Here is a 15431-nt window from a genome sequence, read left to right as displayed (position 1 = left end):
TAAATTGCTTTTTAACAAAATGATATGACCTTAAACTAAGTGAGCAGGAATAGGCTATACCACACTTTAATATATCTGGGTTCATCTTGTTTCCAGAAAATGTACCAGTCAAATAAGCATTAAGGAATATCTTGGTTAAGAAAGTAATCTTTCCAACACACTTGAAGCAGATTGATTATAAGCAACATCTTGTTTGCAAATAATGTGATGAAAATTAAACATTTTCATCGGCGATGATTCTTTTGCCTTACACAGATAATAAGATGCTGTTTGGAAAAGCTGCAATACAGCATTTTTAAGGTGAGTGTGTGTGTAAATCTAGATAGCTACATTAAGGAAATGTTGGGACTCAAGGTCAGGAACAGGGGTGACAACTAGAAAAGAATGAGGACCACCCATACTGTTCTTCAAACTTATTTTAATCCCCAACCCACAGACTGTGCTTATTAAACATTACAGCATGGTTTAAATCAAATATAACCTCCCTTGGCCAAGGATTAAGAAGTCTATAATGATTGCAGCATATGAATCCCTTCCACAACACAAGTTTTAAGCTACTCAGAGTAAATGCATCCCACCTCCCTGAAGAACCATTACAATGAAGTTTCAGGAAACATTCTGCCTTGCCTTGTTTTTACCATCATGCTCACAAAAATGGGCTCTGCTACATTATTCTTGTTTGATACTTGCTCCCACACACTTTTCTGTAAAACAACCTTAACTGGGATTTAGCAAGCTTCCCGCCATTATCATTTTAGAGTAAACCTATTAAACCTCTTGTTCTTAAACAAGACCTTAGTCATTTTTACTTGAATTCTTTCGTCTTGGGGATCTGATAGCAAGCACAGGAAAAGTATTAAATGATATGTTTCCTGAAGGAGGAAGGCTGGACGTGGCAGCTGTAGATTCCCCTTGGATGATTTTAGGTGTTTCTATGACACAGTTGTGCAGAGTGTCATTCATCTCAATTACTTCGAAGTCTGCTTCATTCCATTCTCTGCCATCCTCATCATCCTCAAGATGAGAGCTGGACAATAAGGCTTCCTGGAGTTCACTACCTCGAACATGCTTCAGTTTAGCATTGCAGGGTGATGTAGCTAATTTATACATCACAGGGAACAGCACTGCTGTCATGACGGCTGCTCCCAATGCAGCATACAGGAGTACAGGGTGAGTGGGAAAGTATCCTTGAAGGAGGCCAACCACTGCAGGAATACACATTTCCCCCAGAGCTGCACCCATTACAAACAATGCTGCAGATTTCCCTTGGATAGCAGTATACTGCTCAATCCAGGAAATGCCACTGGGGAAGATAGTAGCCATTGATGCTCCATAGAGTGCAGAGCCAAGCCACAGAGATATTGAGTGTGTATTGAAGAGTGCCAGGAACAGTGACGATACAGTAGAGCCTATGATACTCAGCAGGATCATAGATCCAGGATAACAGCATGTAGCAAAACAGATTGCTAGTCCCCTGCAAGCTGCAAATGTTCCCCAAAAGAGAGAATTCAACCCTGCTGCTTCATTCTCCTTCATACCAACATAGGTTTTTGCATAAGTAAAAATGTAAGAACCGTAAGTTACCTCTGCTCCTACGTACCAGAAAAAAAACATCGAGAGGAGAATTATGAGGGCATGGTGGTATTTCGCAGTCTGGTATTTCTGCACAGAAAGCTTTGCTCTGTCTCGAACAGGACCGCTCCTCAAATATAAAATAAAGAAAAGCAATGCCACAAGCAAGAGATAAGTGCCTATCACAACGTAAGACCACATAAAATTCAAGCTTAGATGCAGCTTCAGCAGTGATGTAACAGCAGGAAGAGAAGTCACGGCAGAAGAGCCACCCAGTGCCACCTTGGCCAGAATAGGTGCCACAAAAGCACCAAGGGCAAAGCTGAAATGCAAGGCCTGCATATGTGGACCAGCCTCTGTCCCCCATGTGTCCAAAGCAAGAACGTTGCCACCTGTAGGGTAAAGAAAATATTTGGGGTCACATTTTCACATAAAGAATGGTTTCTTAAAGCTACATGTCACCTGAGATCAACTTGATTCTAGCTGATGAAGATGCCAATAAGCCAAAAAAAAAAAAAAAAAAGCTGATGGGGATGGCACAAAGGAAAGGCAATACCACCAACTATTTTCTGTTCCCACTTCTTCTCCTTTGTTGCTACAGACACGTGTAAAAAGAGATCTTGGAGCTACAGTTGAGGTGCACCATGGGGAGGTTGTGCTTTAAGGATATTAGCAATTAAATACAGACCAAGGTTTGATCCAAAGAACACAGGCTTTATTACGGAATAATAAATATATGGCTTTAATACAGAAAGGGGGTTAGATTTCACAGTTAAGCTCAGACCAGCAACCATTCAAGAGCCGGGAAGTAGAAAGAGAAAGGAGCAACAAAGGTGCGTGAGCTACAGCTGCCAAATAAGGAAACAGGGATGGTGCTAAGGATTTGGCAGGCATTGTTAGAGGCCTAGATACAACGAGGCATATTTGGAATGTAAATGACATGGGGTGGGGCAATGTGAGAGTTGACAGAGCATAGTCAGAAAATAAGAACATAAAAGGAGCCCTCCTGGATCAGACCAAGGGTCCATCTAGTCCAGCATTCACACAGCACACTGCCCACAGGAAACCCACAAGCAGGACATGAATGCAACAGCACCCTCCCACCCATATTCCCCAGCAATTGGTGTACACAGGCATACTGCCTCTCATACTAGAGGTAGCCTATAGCCATCAAGACTAGTAGCCACTGATAGCCTTATCCTTCATGAATTTGTCCACTCCCTTTAAAGCCATCCAAACTGGTGGCCATCACTACAGCAGTGAAAGGAACAAAGGAAGACTGAAGCAAAGATATTTTACGTGTTTCAGAGGAAAAGGGATCTAAGGAGGAGGTTTGGAAAGCTGTAGGTCTCAGTTCCAGCTGTGTTTCTGTGATCTTGCAATGAAGATCAGGGTCTAACAAGGCCCTTACAGGTCTGTTTACTTTGTATGCCCTAAAGCTTTTTCTTGGAAAGTTCGGAAGGGAAACATGAGGCTGTACTCTCCTTAGCAGCCGTGACCAACCCAATAGGAATATAACATGTACAGATGCTATGGAAGGAAACAGGGACGAGAGGGTAATAGGTGGGGGGCTGAGAAAAGAATAACTAACAAGGATTCAAGATTCCTTCTTCTAAAACCATGGATCCGGGGGAGGGCTTTTTCACAACCAAAGAGAACAAGACAGGATCTAGGTTAGGACAGATCTTTACCACTGATGTGGTATGCAAGACTGAATAAGGCAGATTTCCCCAACCTGGTGCTCTCCAGATGTTTTGGACTACATCTCCCAACATTCCTGACCATTGGCCATGCCGGCTAGGGCTGATGGGAGCTGGACATCTGGACGGCATCAAGCTGGGGAAGGCAAACATAGGGAGTTACACTGAATTGGTCCTTCACCATTAGTGCACATTGAATTCCATGTACAAATTAGTGTGAGATTCTAGAACGCCAAGGGTGCTGTGCAGAAATACTGGGGGGAGGTTACTATCCTTCAATGCCATTCTTTTGCTTATCAGTACTGGTAGTGCCTCAAGGATGGCAAGTTTTTCCCACCAGCGCTCTGGATTGGGCAATTCAGAATTCACCTTGGAAAGTCTGGTTACAGTTGCAACTCAGTTCCCATGCTTTGTACACCAGTGAGGGTTGCTCCTAGCAATTTAATGAAGCAGCAAGGCAGCAAACATAAATGACAATGTCTCTGCCCTGGTTAATCCCTTGCTCCTTGTTTAACCAGCCTCCCATAAGAAAATGTTTTAAAACTTATAAGACGCTTTGAATGAATGTATAAAGAAATAAGGAATAATACATGTTTTGAATAATAAATAAGATGCCTTAAACTGAGTCAGAACATTGGTCCATCTAATCGGGGAATCTGACCATTTTTCTAACCCAGAGCTTTGACTGGCTTTGACTGAGCATCCCAGAATCTCAGGTGGGTATCTTTCCCAACACCTGCTAATCCTTTGCGTGGAGATGCCAGGGAACAAGTCGAGGACCTTCTGTATACAAACCACGGGTGTTCTACCAATAAGCAGTGGCTTTCTCTCCAAAGGAGGATGTGGACCCCAGCAGCTGTCGACAATATTTGTAAAAACTTTTAAACAAATCTGAAGCACTTCGTATTCTTTCACTTCATGAACTTCTCAACAGTAAGGTTAGTAGTGGTGTTCCGGCTTCCCCCCAACTTGCAATTTAAAAAAAAAAAATAACTTCCTACATTATTTAGGCATTGACTCCTATTGAAATGAATGGTAAAGTGAAACTATCAAACGCCCAAGCTAATTGGGGTTCATCTATCCCCAGCAATCTTTCAAAGTAGAGTACAGAATATAACTTCACATTTTGCCCGTATGATAAAGTCTGCTTTTTGTGTGGTTATACTACTTCAGTAGATTCTTTTTGGTAAAAACAAATGCTGTAACTTTTTTTGTGTGCACAAAAAACCCATTACAAAGCACTGCAGACGTCCATTTAAATGCAAGAGTAAATTTTACCCTAGGTGGTTAATTCTGCCCCAAGTAACACTGTCATATTGCAAACTTTTCGACACCCTACTAGGCTATTGGGGTACATCTGAATGCTTCCATTATTTATTATGAGCCCAGTATTAGACTTCTGTTTTGTTTCTCTTCTGTTTTCTCCTCCAGGGTTTCCTGATAGTTCAATGAGGATTGCCCAACAGCTAGATTGTATCTTTTTCCCAGTTATATGTCACAGGTTTGTTTGCCCCTTGCAAAGCAAATACATACTCACTGTTTTTGTATGTACTTTTTTGTTAAAACAATTGACTTAACACTGCGGAGTCCATTATAACCCAAAAGTTTTTGTATAGGCATTTTGGAAAGCAATACTAATAAAAATGTGGTTTTTAACATTAAACTGGAGTCATTTTGAAACTAAAAAAAATCTTTTTATTTCCAGCTAGGTCTTTAAAGGGGTCCAGTGGACCCCAATAGCAGATTGATAGTCAAAACAAATGGTACGGGAGGGCTAAATTCATCCTCTTTGTCTCTATATTCTTCCTGTCTAAACAATGGTCCTACAGCCTCCTGATCCACACTAACTCTAAGAATCCTCAACACTTCTTTCCTATTTTTGATACCTTATAAAAGCCTGCCCTGCCACTTTTTACACCTCACTCTCTACCTAGGCCCTTGCCTTCAGCTTCACCAATAACATCAAAACTATAACTCAGTCCTCTCTTACTACTTCACCTCCACCTTTTCCCTCCTCTTCAAGCCCCTCCAACCCTATCCTCCTTCCCCTGCAATTCACTCTACCCTGTTGTCCTCATCTACCCGCTCTGCATGCCTCCACGATCCTCCTCTCAACCACATCAAACTATCCCTCTCATCTGGCTCCTTCCCAAACATATTCAAATATGCCACCATTTCCTCCTTTCTTAAGCCATCCTGCCCCTCTACCTTATTATTTTTCTTCTAAGTATTGCTTCCAAACCCTTGAAGCATGCTGCTTACTTCCAGTGTCTCCACTCCATCTCCTCACACCTCCAATTCCTCCCTTAATCCTCTACAATCTGGATTCTGCCCTCTGCCCTCCACTGAAACAATACTCACAAAAATACTATATTCGCATTGCCTAATACAAAAGTGTCTGCTCTGTCCTCAGCCACTCTGACCTCTCTGCCATCTTCACTACTGCTATCACTCTTTTCCTGCTCGACCCTCTTCATCTGTAGGTTTCTGCTTCTGTCCTCAGTTGGATCTCGTCCTTCCAGTCTAATCACTCATTCAACATTTCTACTGGGAGCAGCTCTCTATCCTTCCCCTCTTCTGTTAAGAATCTCTCAAAGATCAGTTCTTGGTTTCTTGCCATTCTGCCTCAACAACTTCCTTGGGTTAACCTGATCAATATATACTGATGACAACCAACACAACCTCTTTTGCCTAGGAACACCCCACCCAACTCTATCTCCAACTGTCTACCTGATATTTCCACTTTGATGTCTCATCACCATCCTGAATTCATTGGCTAGGTTCACACAACCCAACAACAATGACAAACCATGGGTTCTCTTCATGGTTAACCTTGGTTTGTTAGCTCAGTTGGGTTCACACAACACAACAACCCACGGTTCGACAACCCACACTCAACTTCTACTCAACCTTGAGTATGCATTGTCATGTTGCGTGAACCCAGGCATTATGTCCATGAAGGAACTTCTCATATTTTCTCACAAGTCTTCCTCTCCTTCTATATGATCTGTTATCCATTTAACAGTCACCACAGTTTGACCATCTTCAACTCTGTCTCTCTTATTCCTAACGCAGCCCAAATAATGTCATTTCTCCCTGTAAAGCACTGCAGAACCCTTTCTCTCCATCCCCTCACCTCAACTGCTATAACTTTCTTGTCTACAGACTTCCTTTGTGATACTTCATCCCTCTCATCTCTATCCAGAACTCTGTCATCAAAGTTATTCACCTCTCAAACCACTCAGACGAGGCAACTCAACTCTGATGAGGGTTTTTATGACACAGCAGTAACTAGGTCATCGTAGATTAAAACCTAGAATAATTTCTTTGTTGTCTGGCCATAACATTCCAGCTCTACTAATTTCAATATGGTTTGGTCTTTGACAGCTGAAAATTGGATTTATTATCTAGTTCTGAACAGCTAATGACTTCCCAGTCCACTCACCAAGATCAATAGCATTTAAAAGAGCTAAGCTTTGGCTGGTTTCCACTCTCAGCCCATAGAATGACCCTGATCCATTTCGTTGTAACTGGGTGTGGGTACACACACAAACACACACACACACACAGAAATACCCTCTTCCTTTCAATGGGTGCAGGTCTGGATGTGTGTTCCTTCATGCACATGAAACAGAAGCCATAGGGCCAAACTACACACAATACTCAGTCATGTAACCCTCCCCCCACCCCACCAAAACCCCCACAAAAAATATTAGAGAAAAGCTACACATACAAGTGCCATCTGTAATTTGGCCATCACTTGAAACAAGTAGGACAGCATGCAGGTTCAAATGCTCTGTGCACATGGTGGAAAGCACTTAGCATCAAGATGTTAGTAACACACTAATTTATAATTAAGGGATGCAACACACTCCTAATTTAATCATATCCAACATGATGGACATCCTGCAGCAAGAAAACAGTTGAGTTTTTTGTTTACCTGTATCTAGGACTCCCATTGCAAAACCAATGACAGACATCATTGATGTTAACAGGAGCGCTTTCTTACACCATGGGATGGCATACAGACCCATAGCTGTACCCAGCATAGATAATCCTACAAGGTAGAAATAAAAACACATTTCACATGGTAACTTCAGTTCCATGTTTATATTGGACTTTTTGGAATTCCATGAAAATTTTAAGTTAGATTTGCATTTGTAGGCATTACTGAGTCATAAAAAAGCCTGTAGTTTTCATTACTATTACATTTTGACATCAAAAATACCTCAATGCGTGGAAAGTACTTCCATGCAAGTTGGGAGAAGGAGGCCACTTCAGTGCTTTCCAGGGGGTTACCGCTGGAAGGGGGGAGTTGAAAAGCATGAGCAGAAAACCACACACAGAATTTCAGATGCTGGCCAATATATATTTGTAAACAAAGCTGGTTTAAAATACAAATGTAATATAAGAGTCCTAGCAGCAATAAACTCATTAAAGTATTTTTAAATGTACTCGATCAACTAAGGATGCAATCCTATGCATTTTTAGACAGAGAAAAATCCTACAGCCATGCTGGCTGGGAAATGCTGGGAGTTGTAGGACTTTTCTCTGTTTAAACATGCACAGGATTGTACCCAAAACATCTAAAATGGGGGTGCAGAACCAAATCCGGCCCTCCTGGGGTTGCAAAGATGGGCATGTCCACTTCCCCTGGCTCCACCTCCTTTCCCCCAACCACCAATTGTGTGGTGGATTCCTGGATTCTGTGCAGTTTTTCCCCCATTCTAAATGGTCAAAATGCCTTTCCTAAGGTTTAGTTACTGGCAGTAAGAGCTTTAAGCTAAAATAGGCTGGCGTTTTTGGTGTTCTAGCCCTGCCCCTTTTGCCGTCAGTTCCACCAGCCACTGGAATGTGCCCCCCGAGAGCTTCTCTGAAATGGAAATCGGGCTGGAAGAGGTTCAGCATCCCTGATCTATAAGGAATGTTTGAAACGCTACTTTTTTTATAAGGACTTAAGGATTAGGAAAACCTGAGTACGGGCACAAAAAGATTGCAATTTGAAGCAACCATCTAAAAAAGTAATTGGCATGCAAGTAATGAAAACAACCCATGAAGTTGAACTTTCTTGGCTTCCCACTGTTGAAGAGGCAACCACTTTTAACATTGAACAAGGACTTGCCTCTTTAGTTGAAGCAACTGTTGCAGGAAAAGTATCAAAGCATTCCAGCTACTTTTGTCCCTTACTATTTGGGTCACAGTTTAAGGGCACAATCCTATGGGTTGCGCCCTTGCAAAACAGAGACCCAAACGCAGAGGCTTCCACGTATCCAATCCAGGAGGAGCGGTGGAGGCGATCTTTGCCTTCCCATCCTCTGATCATTCCTTTTTTTGCCTGTATAGCAACAACGTTTCAGAATGGGGAGGGAATGAGGCTGGAAGAGGCTCAGGATAGCTTGTATCCTGGTCTCTCCAGTCTCTCCCACTCCCAACCCATTGGAAAGCCCCTGTTTCCTCCCGTTGTGGTTGATTTTCCGACCTTGGAGACCAACTGGTGCAGTTCTTTCTGGGCCGGCTACAAGGGGGCAAGGAAGGGGGGTCGGATTGCCAACTCACCCTTCTGAAGTCAGAGTGCTGTCTCTGACTTCAGAGGGGGAGGAATCCCCACTATCCTATGGCCCCTCAGACAATGTCTAGGGGCCACAGGATTGCTACCCAAGTGATGTATTCTGTTAGGGTCTGGAATAATGCTGTCGGAGTTCAGTCTTGACACTTCTCCAAGTAATGCAGAATAGGATGGTGAAAGTGATGCCAGTATAAAAGCAGCCCTCAAACTTTAAAAGACTAGGGATTCTGGATAATTTTATTTAGTCCACATCATTAAGTGAACCAATCTAATTTGCATTTCCCGAACCAGTACATGGATCAGAACATAGTTAGATTTCAAACTGTGCACTTCTCGTAATTTTGCAATGCAGTTTTCAGCTCAAAAACATGTACAAAAATGGGTATTTGTGGGGAAATGCATACAAAACTGTGTATTTTAGAGAAAACTGCATATAATTTAAATGTGAATTATGGGTTGTTGTTTTTAAAAAATGGGATGGAACAGACTTATATCTCCACACATGTGAAACTGACATAGAGTGAAAACGGACTGATCTCTATAAGGGACACACTTTTTCATGAAGTTTGAATAACACCAATCTGCTGTTTGGCAGGAAGGTGGTGGGAGAGGGACTGAATCCATTCCTGCCCCATTTCCCCTCCTGGTCAGCTCACAGGTACGTTTCCATGCATGAAGCCCTGGCTCCTATACCATATTTGTGATTGTGGTTACCCATCCAAGTATGGATATGTATGCAGACGCTACCTAGGTCGGGGCAATGATGTACAAAATGAATGTTCATTTCAATGTACTTACCCAAGAGAAGTTGGGCATTCATGCAGTCAAAAAGTATTCCACCAATCAGAGAACCACCGAAGTACCCCACTGAACGGCCCACAAAGATGTAAGAAATTTGACTAACGTTTTTGCTCACATTTGCAGCCAGGTCTTGAAATGTAGGCCCTAGGATAGCAATGGCCATGCCCTGGAAAGCAAAACGTAATGGAAAATTAAATATTAATAAAACTCTGCAGAAGAAAATTACAAATACCTCAGTAGTTGACCTACACTGTAGACCAGGGGTGCAGAACCTTAGGCCCCAGTGACTAAATCCAGCCCTCCTGGATTCCCAGCATGGCCTCACCATCTTTCCCCTGACCACCGATTGGTGGTTTCTTGGCTTTTATGCAGTTTTTTTTCCCAATCTAAAAGGTAGAAATGCTTTTCCTAAGGCTTAGTTAGTAATAGTAAGAGCTTTAAGCTAAAATATGCTGGTTTTGGCCCCACCCACCATTGGAATGCAGCCCCCCAAGTTCTTCTCCAAAATGGAATTCAGCCCACGAGCTGAAAGAGGTTCAACTTTATACTATCCTACACATAATTATTTAGAAGTAAGCCCCTCTGAAATCAGTGGGAGAATGTAAGATTAGATAAAACAAAAGCCAATTAGGAAAGATAGTTGAATCCATGTTAAACTATAAGGTAGCCACAGTTCAACCAAAATAAATAAATCAGTAAAATCGTTCTCACTAGTACAAAAATATTTCAGAACCTGCACTCTCCCATTTGCCTTAATTTATCTTTGATCCAGAAGACTCTTCTCACATTCTTAAGATACAGGAGCTCTTTATTAGGTCCAGCGTACCTTATTTAAATCTCCACTCAGGCACAGACTCATTAGAGCGGTCCTTTGGCAAGCTAGTTGGGAGATGGTTGCAGTTAAGAATCCCAAACTCAAAGGCGCCCCGGGGAATGCAATGACCAGAGTGACCATGGCAGAAAACTCAAATGAGTCTGACTGAAATTGGGATAAAACCCATCTGAGGGCCTAGTCCGTGGCAATGATGAAATCATTCTCTGCCACCACTGCACCTACACAAAATAATCCAATGGAGTTTTACCAGGAAGTTAAAGGCCTGTTACATTCTGGTCCATGAGAAGAAAAACTACTCCACTTGAAAATCTGTTGTGACTAATTTGCACCACACTTTGCAAATTCCTGCAAAGTTGGTACAGGCCAGTCAATGCAACTCTGGCCTCTGCTTGTCCAGTTATAATGGATACTGTTCAAATTGTACAGCCCAAGGATGTGGACAGGATCTTTGGAGAGGTGACACCGAGCATGTGTGTTTTTGATCATTGCCCTTCATGGCTTATAAAGCAGGGGGGGCAGGGGGCTACAGAGACTGGCTAAGTGAACACCTTTACAGTGGGGTGTGATTCTCTCATGCCTAAAACAGGCTGTGCCAAGAACTTTGAAAGCAGTGCCCTTCTGTCCACAGAATACAGATCCAGCTTTTATCTGAAATTTGTTTACCTAAAGGCCATCCTGGCAAAAGGCAAGGCATATAATAAATAATAAATAAATGGGGGAAGGAGGGGCAGTACCCTTTTGAAACAGCCCTTACACTAAGTGCTGATGACTTCGTCCTACAGAAAGTGGAGGAAGGAACTACAGGATTGAGTATCCTTGACTTGATCCTAACCAACAGACATCACTTAGTGGATAAAGTAGCAGCTATGGAGACTCTGGGGGAAAGTGACCATGTTATACTTGAGTTCTTGGTTCTAAAGGAAGCAAAAGCCGAGTGTAGCCAAATGCGTACCCTGGATTTTAGGAAAGCCAATTTTAATAAACTCAGAACAGTAACAAATAAGGTCTCACGGCAAGCAACTCTAATGACAAAAGGAGTCCAAGATGGGTGGGAGTTTTTTAAAAAGGAAATTCTCAAGGCACAAATACAAACAATTCCAACAAGAAAAAAAGGTGGAAGACAACAGGAGAAGCCAATGTGGCTTCACAGAAAAGCTTAGAAATGACTTGAAAACAAAAAAGGACACATATAGGAAGTTCAAGGAAGGTCAAGCTACAAAGGAAGAGTACAGGCAGTTAGCACAGAATTGCAGGGATTGTATCAGGAAGGCTAAAGCTGAGAATGAGCTGAGGTTAGCCAAGGATGCTAAAAGCAACAAAAGACTTTCTTCAGATACGTGCATAGCAAAAGACAGAGGAAAGAAATGGTGGTTCATTAAATAAGGATGGCAAAATGATAACAAACAAAAGGCAATTCCTACTTTGGCTCAGTCTTCTCCCAAAAGAGGGCCTATGACCCTCCTGGCAAAGGCAAAGTACAGGTTGAAGGGGCAGGACTGCAGCTTGAGATTGATAGTCATATAGTCAAGGAACTGTCTATTCTCTTTGAGAAATCATGGAGGACGGGTGAAGTGCCAGATGACTGGAGCAAGGCTAACGTTGTCCCTATCTTCAAAAAGGGTAACAAGGAGGAACCTGGGAACTACACTAGTCATCAATCCCTGGGAAAATTCTGGAGCAGATTATAAAGCAATTCATCTGGAAGCACGCTGAAAACAATACAGTGATTACTTGACGCCAACATGGATTTGTCAAGAACAAATCCTGCCAGATGAATCTGATCTCATGTTTTGATCAGGTAACCTCCCTTGTGGACTGTGGGAATGCTGTGGACATCATATACCTCAACTTCAGCAAAGCTTTCGACAAAGTGCCCCATGACATCCTGATGAGCAAACTAGCTCAAAGTGGGCTAGATCAGGTGGATCCACAGTCGGCTACAGAATCGGACTCAAAGAGTGCTTCTCAATGGGATCTTCTCAAACTGCGGGGAGGTAATGAGCGGGGTACTGCAGGGCTCAGTTCTGGGCCCAGTGCTCTTCAACATTTTTATTAATGACTTGGAGGAGGAGGTGCAGGGAATGCTGATCAAATTTGTAGATGACACAAAATTGGACGGGATAGCGAATACCCTGGAAGACAGAAACAAAATTCAAAGTGATCTTGATAGACTGGAGCGCTGGGCAGAAAACAACAGAATGACATTTAATAGGGATAAATGCCAAGTTCTGCACCTAGGAAAAAGAAACCAAATGCACAGTTACAAGATGGAGGATACGTGGCTCAACAACACTACAAGTGAGAAGTATCTTGGAATTGTTGTAGATCACAAGCTGAATTTGAGCCAACAATGTGATGTGGCTGCAAAAAAGGCAAATGCTATTTGGGGCTGCATTAATAGAAGTATAGCTTCCGAATCACATGAAGTACTAGTTCCCCTCTACTCAGCACAGATTAGGCCTCTGTACTGTGTGAGTACTGTGAGTACTGTGTCCAGTTCTGGGCACCACACTTTAAGGATGCAGACAAACTGGAAAAGGTTCAGAGGGGGGCAACAAAGATGATCAGGGGACTGGAAACAAAGCCCTATGAGGGGAGACTGAAAGAACTGGGCATGTTTAGCCTTGAGAAGACTGAGAGGAGATATGATAGCACTCTTCAACTACCTGAAACGTTGTCACAGAGAGGAAGGTCAGGATCTCTTCTCGATCATCCCAGAGTGCAGGACACGGAATAATGGGCTCAAGTGACAGGAAGCCAGATTCCGGCTGAACATCAGCAAAAACTTCCTGACTGTTAGAGCAATACGACAATGGAACCAGTTACCTAGGCAGGTGAGGGCTCCCTCACTGGAGGCATTCAAGACGAGGCTGGACAGCCACCTGTCAGGGATGCGTTGACTTGGACTCCTGCACTGAGCGGGGGGGGGGGGGGGTTGGACTCGATGGTCTTATAGGCCCCTTCCAACCCTAGTATGCTATGCTTCTAAGCAGGACTGCCAACTTTACGTTAGGACGAGGTTTCTATTTCTTTAAGGGAGACAACAGACGCCCCGCAGGTCTCTCCCGTCAGCAGCCGTGCGCGTCTGTGTTTAACGCACCTGCTGACTATCCGCCGCTCCCCGTGTCAAGGACCGGAGTTTGCTTGGTCCCCGGACGGCTCTCTCGCCAGGAGGTTGCGGGGCCTTTAGACTGCGCCGCAGAGGGAGGGGCGGAGGCAGCTGGAAACGTTCGCCGACAGGGAGAGGCGCCCACGTCGACACCCGCGCTTGCTGCCCGCTTCTCTCGCTTCCTTACCAGGCCCAGGAAAGCGGCGCACAGCGCAACCGAAGTGCACCACTTCAGCGCCCGCCGCGGAGCGCCCGCCGCCTGCGGCTTCCCCGCGCCGCCGCCGCCTCCTGCCCGGCTCCTTCGGCCGCTGCCGTCGGCCGCCGGCGCCACCGGCTGCAGGACAAGCCGCTCAGAGCCCCGGAGAGGTTCCTTCGAGGGCGCTTCTCCCGCCGCCGCCGCCGCCGCCTCTTCCCCGTCGTCGCCCTCTCCTGCCCCGCCGTCTTCGTCCTCTTCCAGGCGGGCGAAGCGAACCTGCTTCTTCCTCTCCGCAGCCCCCGCCATGTCTACCCAAGGCGCCGCCGCCGCGCCGTTGCTGACACCACGTGACTTCGTCACCCACGAGCCAACGGCATCTTTGCCGCTACAGAGAGGCCTCTGGCAGGACTGCAACTCCCAGAAAGCCCTGGGAATAAACAAACCGCGGCTCGGCTGCTGTAGCGGTGGAACGCTCACCCCCCCCTTCCTTTAATGTTTGGTCCCCCTAACGCTCCTATTGGCTAGCATCCTGCGAATCTTTCTTCGCTCGCCAGCCATTTCTCAGAAGTAGACCCGCGTTATAGAGGCGGCTTCGTCCAGGCCAGAAACAGCTGTTTTGCTTATTCTCTTATGAACCTCGGCTCGCCAGCTGCTCAGGTCAGCGGAGGGATAGCAAGAGAGGGCACAGAGACAGCGCGAAAAAAAGTAGCGTAATAATCCAGTTGCCGGGAAACAGAAAATTCTGCTGACTTTTCTCTTGTGTTTTTCTTCACTGGGGCGGAAGTGGGAGCTGCATCGGCCCGCAGGAAACAATGGTGCGAACAAAGGCAGGCATTTGGGGTGGGTTAGGGGAATTAAAAAAAAAAAAATATGGTAGAATTTTGTTTTAAATTGTTTTATGGTATGTTGTACATCGCCCAGAGTGGCTGGGTCACCAGCCAGATGGGCGATTAATAAATTTAATAATAATAATAATAAATAAATAAATAAATAAATAAATGGTGCGATTCACGAATCCAGGGTGGTTGTGACTGGGCAACAACGCGTCCACTTAAAAAGCACCTGCAAAGACACTGATTTTATGCTCTTAATAACTCGAGCCTCATTTCGTATGAAAAATGTGTGTTTTGTTTTTAGTTTTTTAACATTTTCCAAAAAATGCCGTGGCAATATAGTTCACGATCTCCATATGGGGGATGGGGGGGAGCGTGTATCAGACAGCCACTGATACAGTCCACTGATAATATTTCCTTTTAGACAGACTTGCTTTCCCACCCCGAAATCTCATTTAAAGCACACCTCAGGTTGCAATAGTATCAGTCTGCTTAACTTGCTCCCTTACTCCCACTGTACAACCCAAATCCAGTGCCTTGCCTCCGTGCCTCGCAAGTTTACGTTTTCAAAAATTACATTTTCAGGTGAACTGGTACTATCTTGCGGGGTTGGAGGGCGGGCGATCCCGAGGAACCTTAAAATCCAGGATTTCTCCACTGTTTTCTACAGGCAACTCTCACTTCCCCTTGGAAGACACACACAAAGTGCCATGTCTTTTGGCACCTTAAAGGCTAACAAATTTATGCTGACACAAGCTCTATTTATTATGCCAGAATCAATGTGTTACTTCTTACGGTGCCACGTGAGCCTTGTTATTT

The 15431-nt window shown here is 44.2% G+C and overlaps 1 protein-coding gene across 6 annotated transcripts; it reads right to left on the bottom strand.

Moving 5' to 3' along the window:
• Positions 1-401: 401 nt before the first annotated feature.
• Positions 402-14089, bottom strand: SLC60A2 (solute carrier family 60 member 2). Of its 6 annotated transcripts, none has more exons than XM_084827310.1 (5): positions 13575-13667; positions 12318-12606; positions 9637-9805; positions 7213-7329; positions 402-1964 (listed from the first exon to the last, which is right to left on the bottom strand). In XM_084827310.1, exons 2-5 carry the CDS (start codon positions 12351-12353, stop codon positions 796-798), a joined length of 1491 nt encoding a protein of 496 aa, XP_084683436.1. In that variant the 5' UTR covers positions 12354-12606; positions 13575-13667; the 3' UTR covers positions 402-795. The 6 variants fall into 6 exon arrangements, with proteins under 6 accessions (XP_084683436.1, XP_084683435.1, XP_084683437.1 ...); XM_084827309.1 differs by lacking the exon at positions 13575-13667 and adding an exon at positions 13141-13267; XM_084827311.1 differs by lacking the exon at positions 12318-12606 and having other exon boundaries at positions 13575-14089.
• Between the last annotated feature and the right edge of the window lie 1342 nt (positions 14090-15431).

The sequence above is a fragment of the Heloderma suspectum genome, chromosome 1 (assembly GCF_057233095.1).
Source record: "Heloderma suspectum isolate Gila_16-S chromosome 1, 16-S_ref, whole genome shotgun sequence".
Taxonomy (NCBI): Eukaryota; Metazoa; Chordata; class Lepidosauria; order Squamata; family Helodermatidae; genus Heloderma; species Heloderma suspectum.
Note: the sequence above shows the minus strand (reverse complement) of the source record. Positions and strands in the feature narration are given on the sequence as shown.

Excerpts from the sequence above, each read along its gene's own strand:
- SLC60A2 (XM_084827308.1), bottom strand. The coding sequence starts at position 14,085 with ATGGCGGGGGCTGCGGAGAGGAAGAAGCAGGTTCGCTTCGCCCGCCTG. Across the intron at positions 9,806-13,770 it reads GCGCCGCTTTCCTGGGCCTG|GGCATGGCCATTGCTATCCT; the intron begins GTAAGGAAGCGA and ends TTTGCTTTCCAG. Across the intron at positions 7,330-9,636 it reads GAATGCCCAACTTCTCTTGG|GATTATCTATGCTGGGTACA; the intron begins GTAAGTACATTG and ends TCTACCTTGTAG.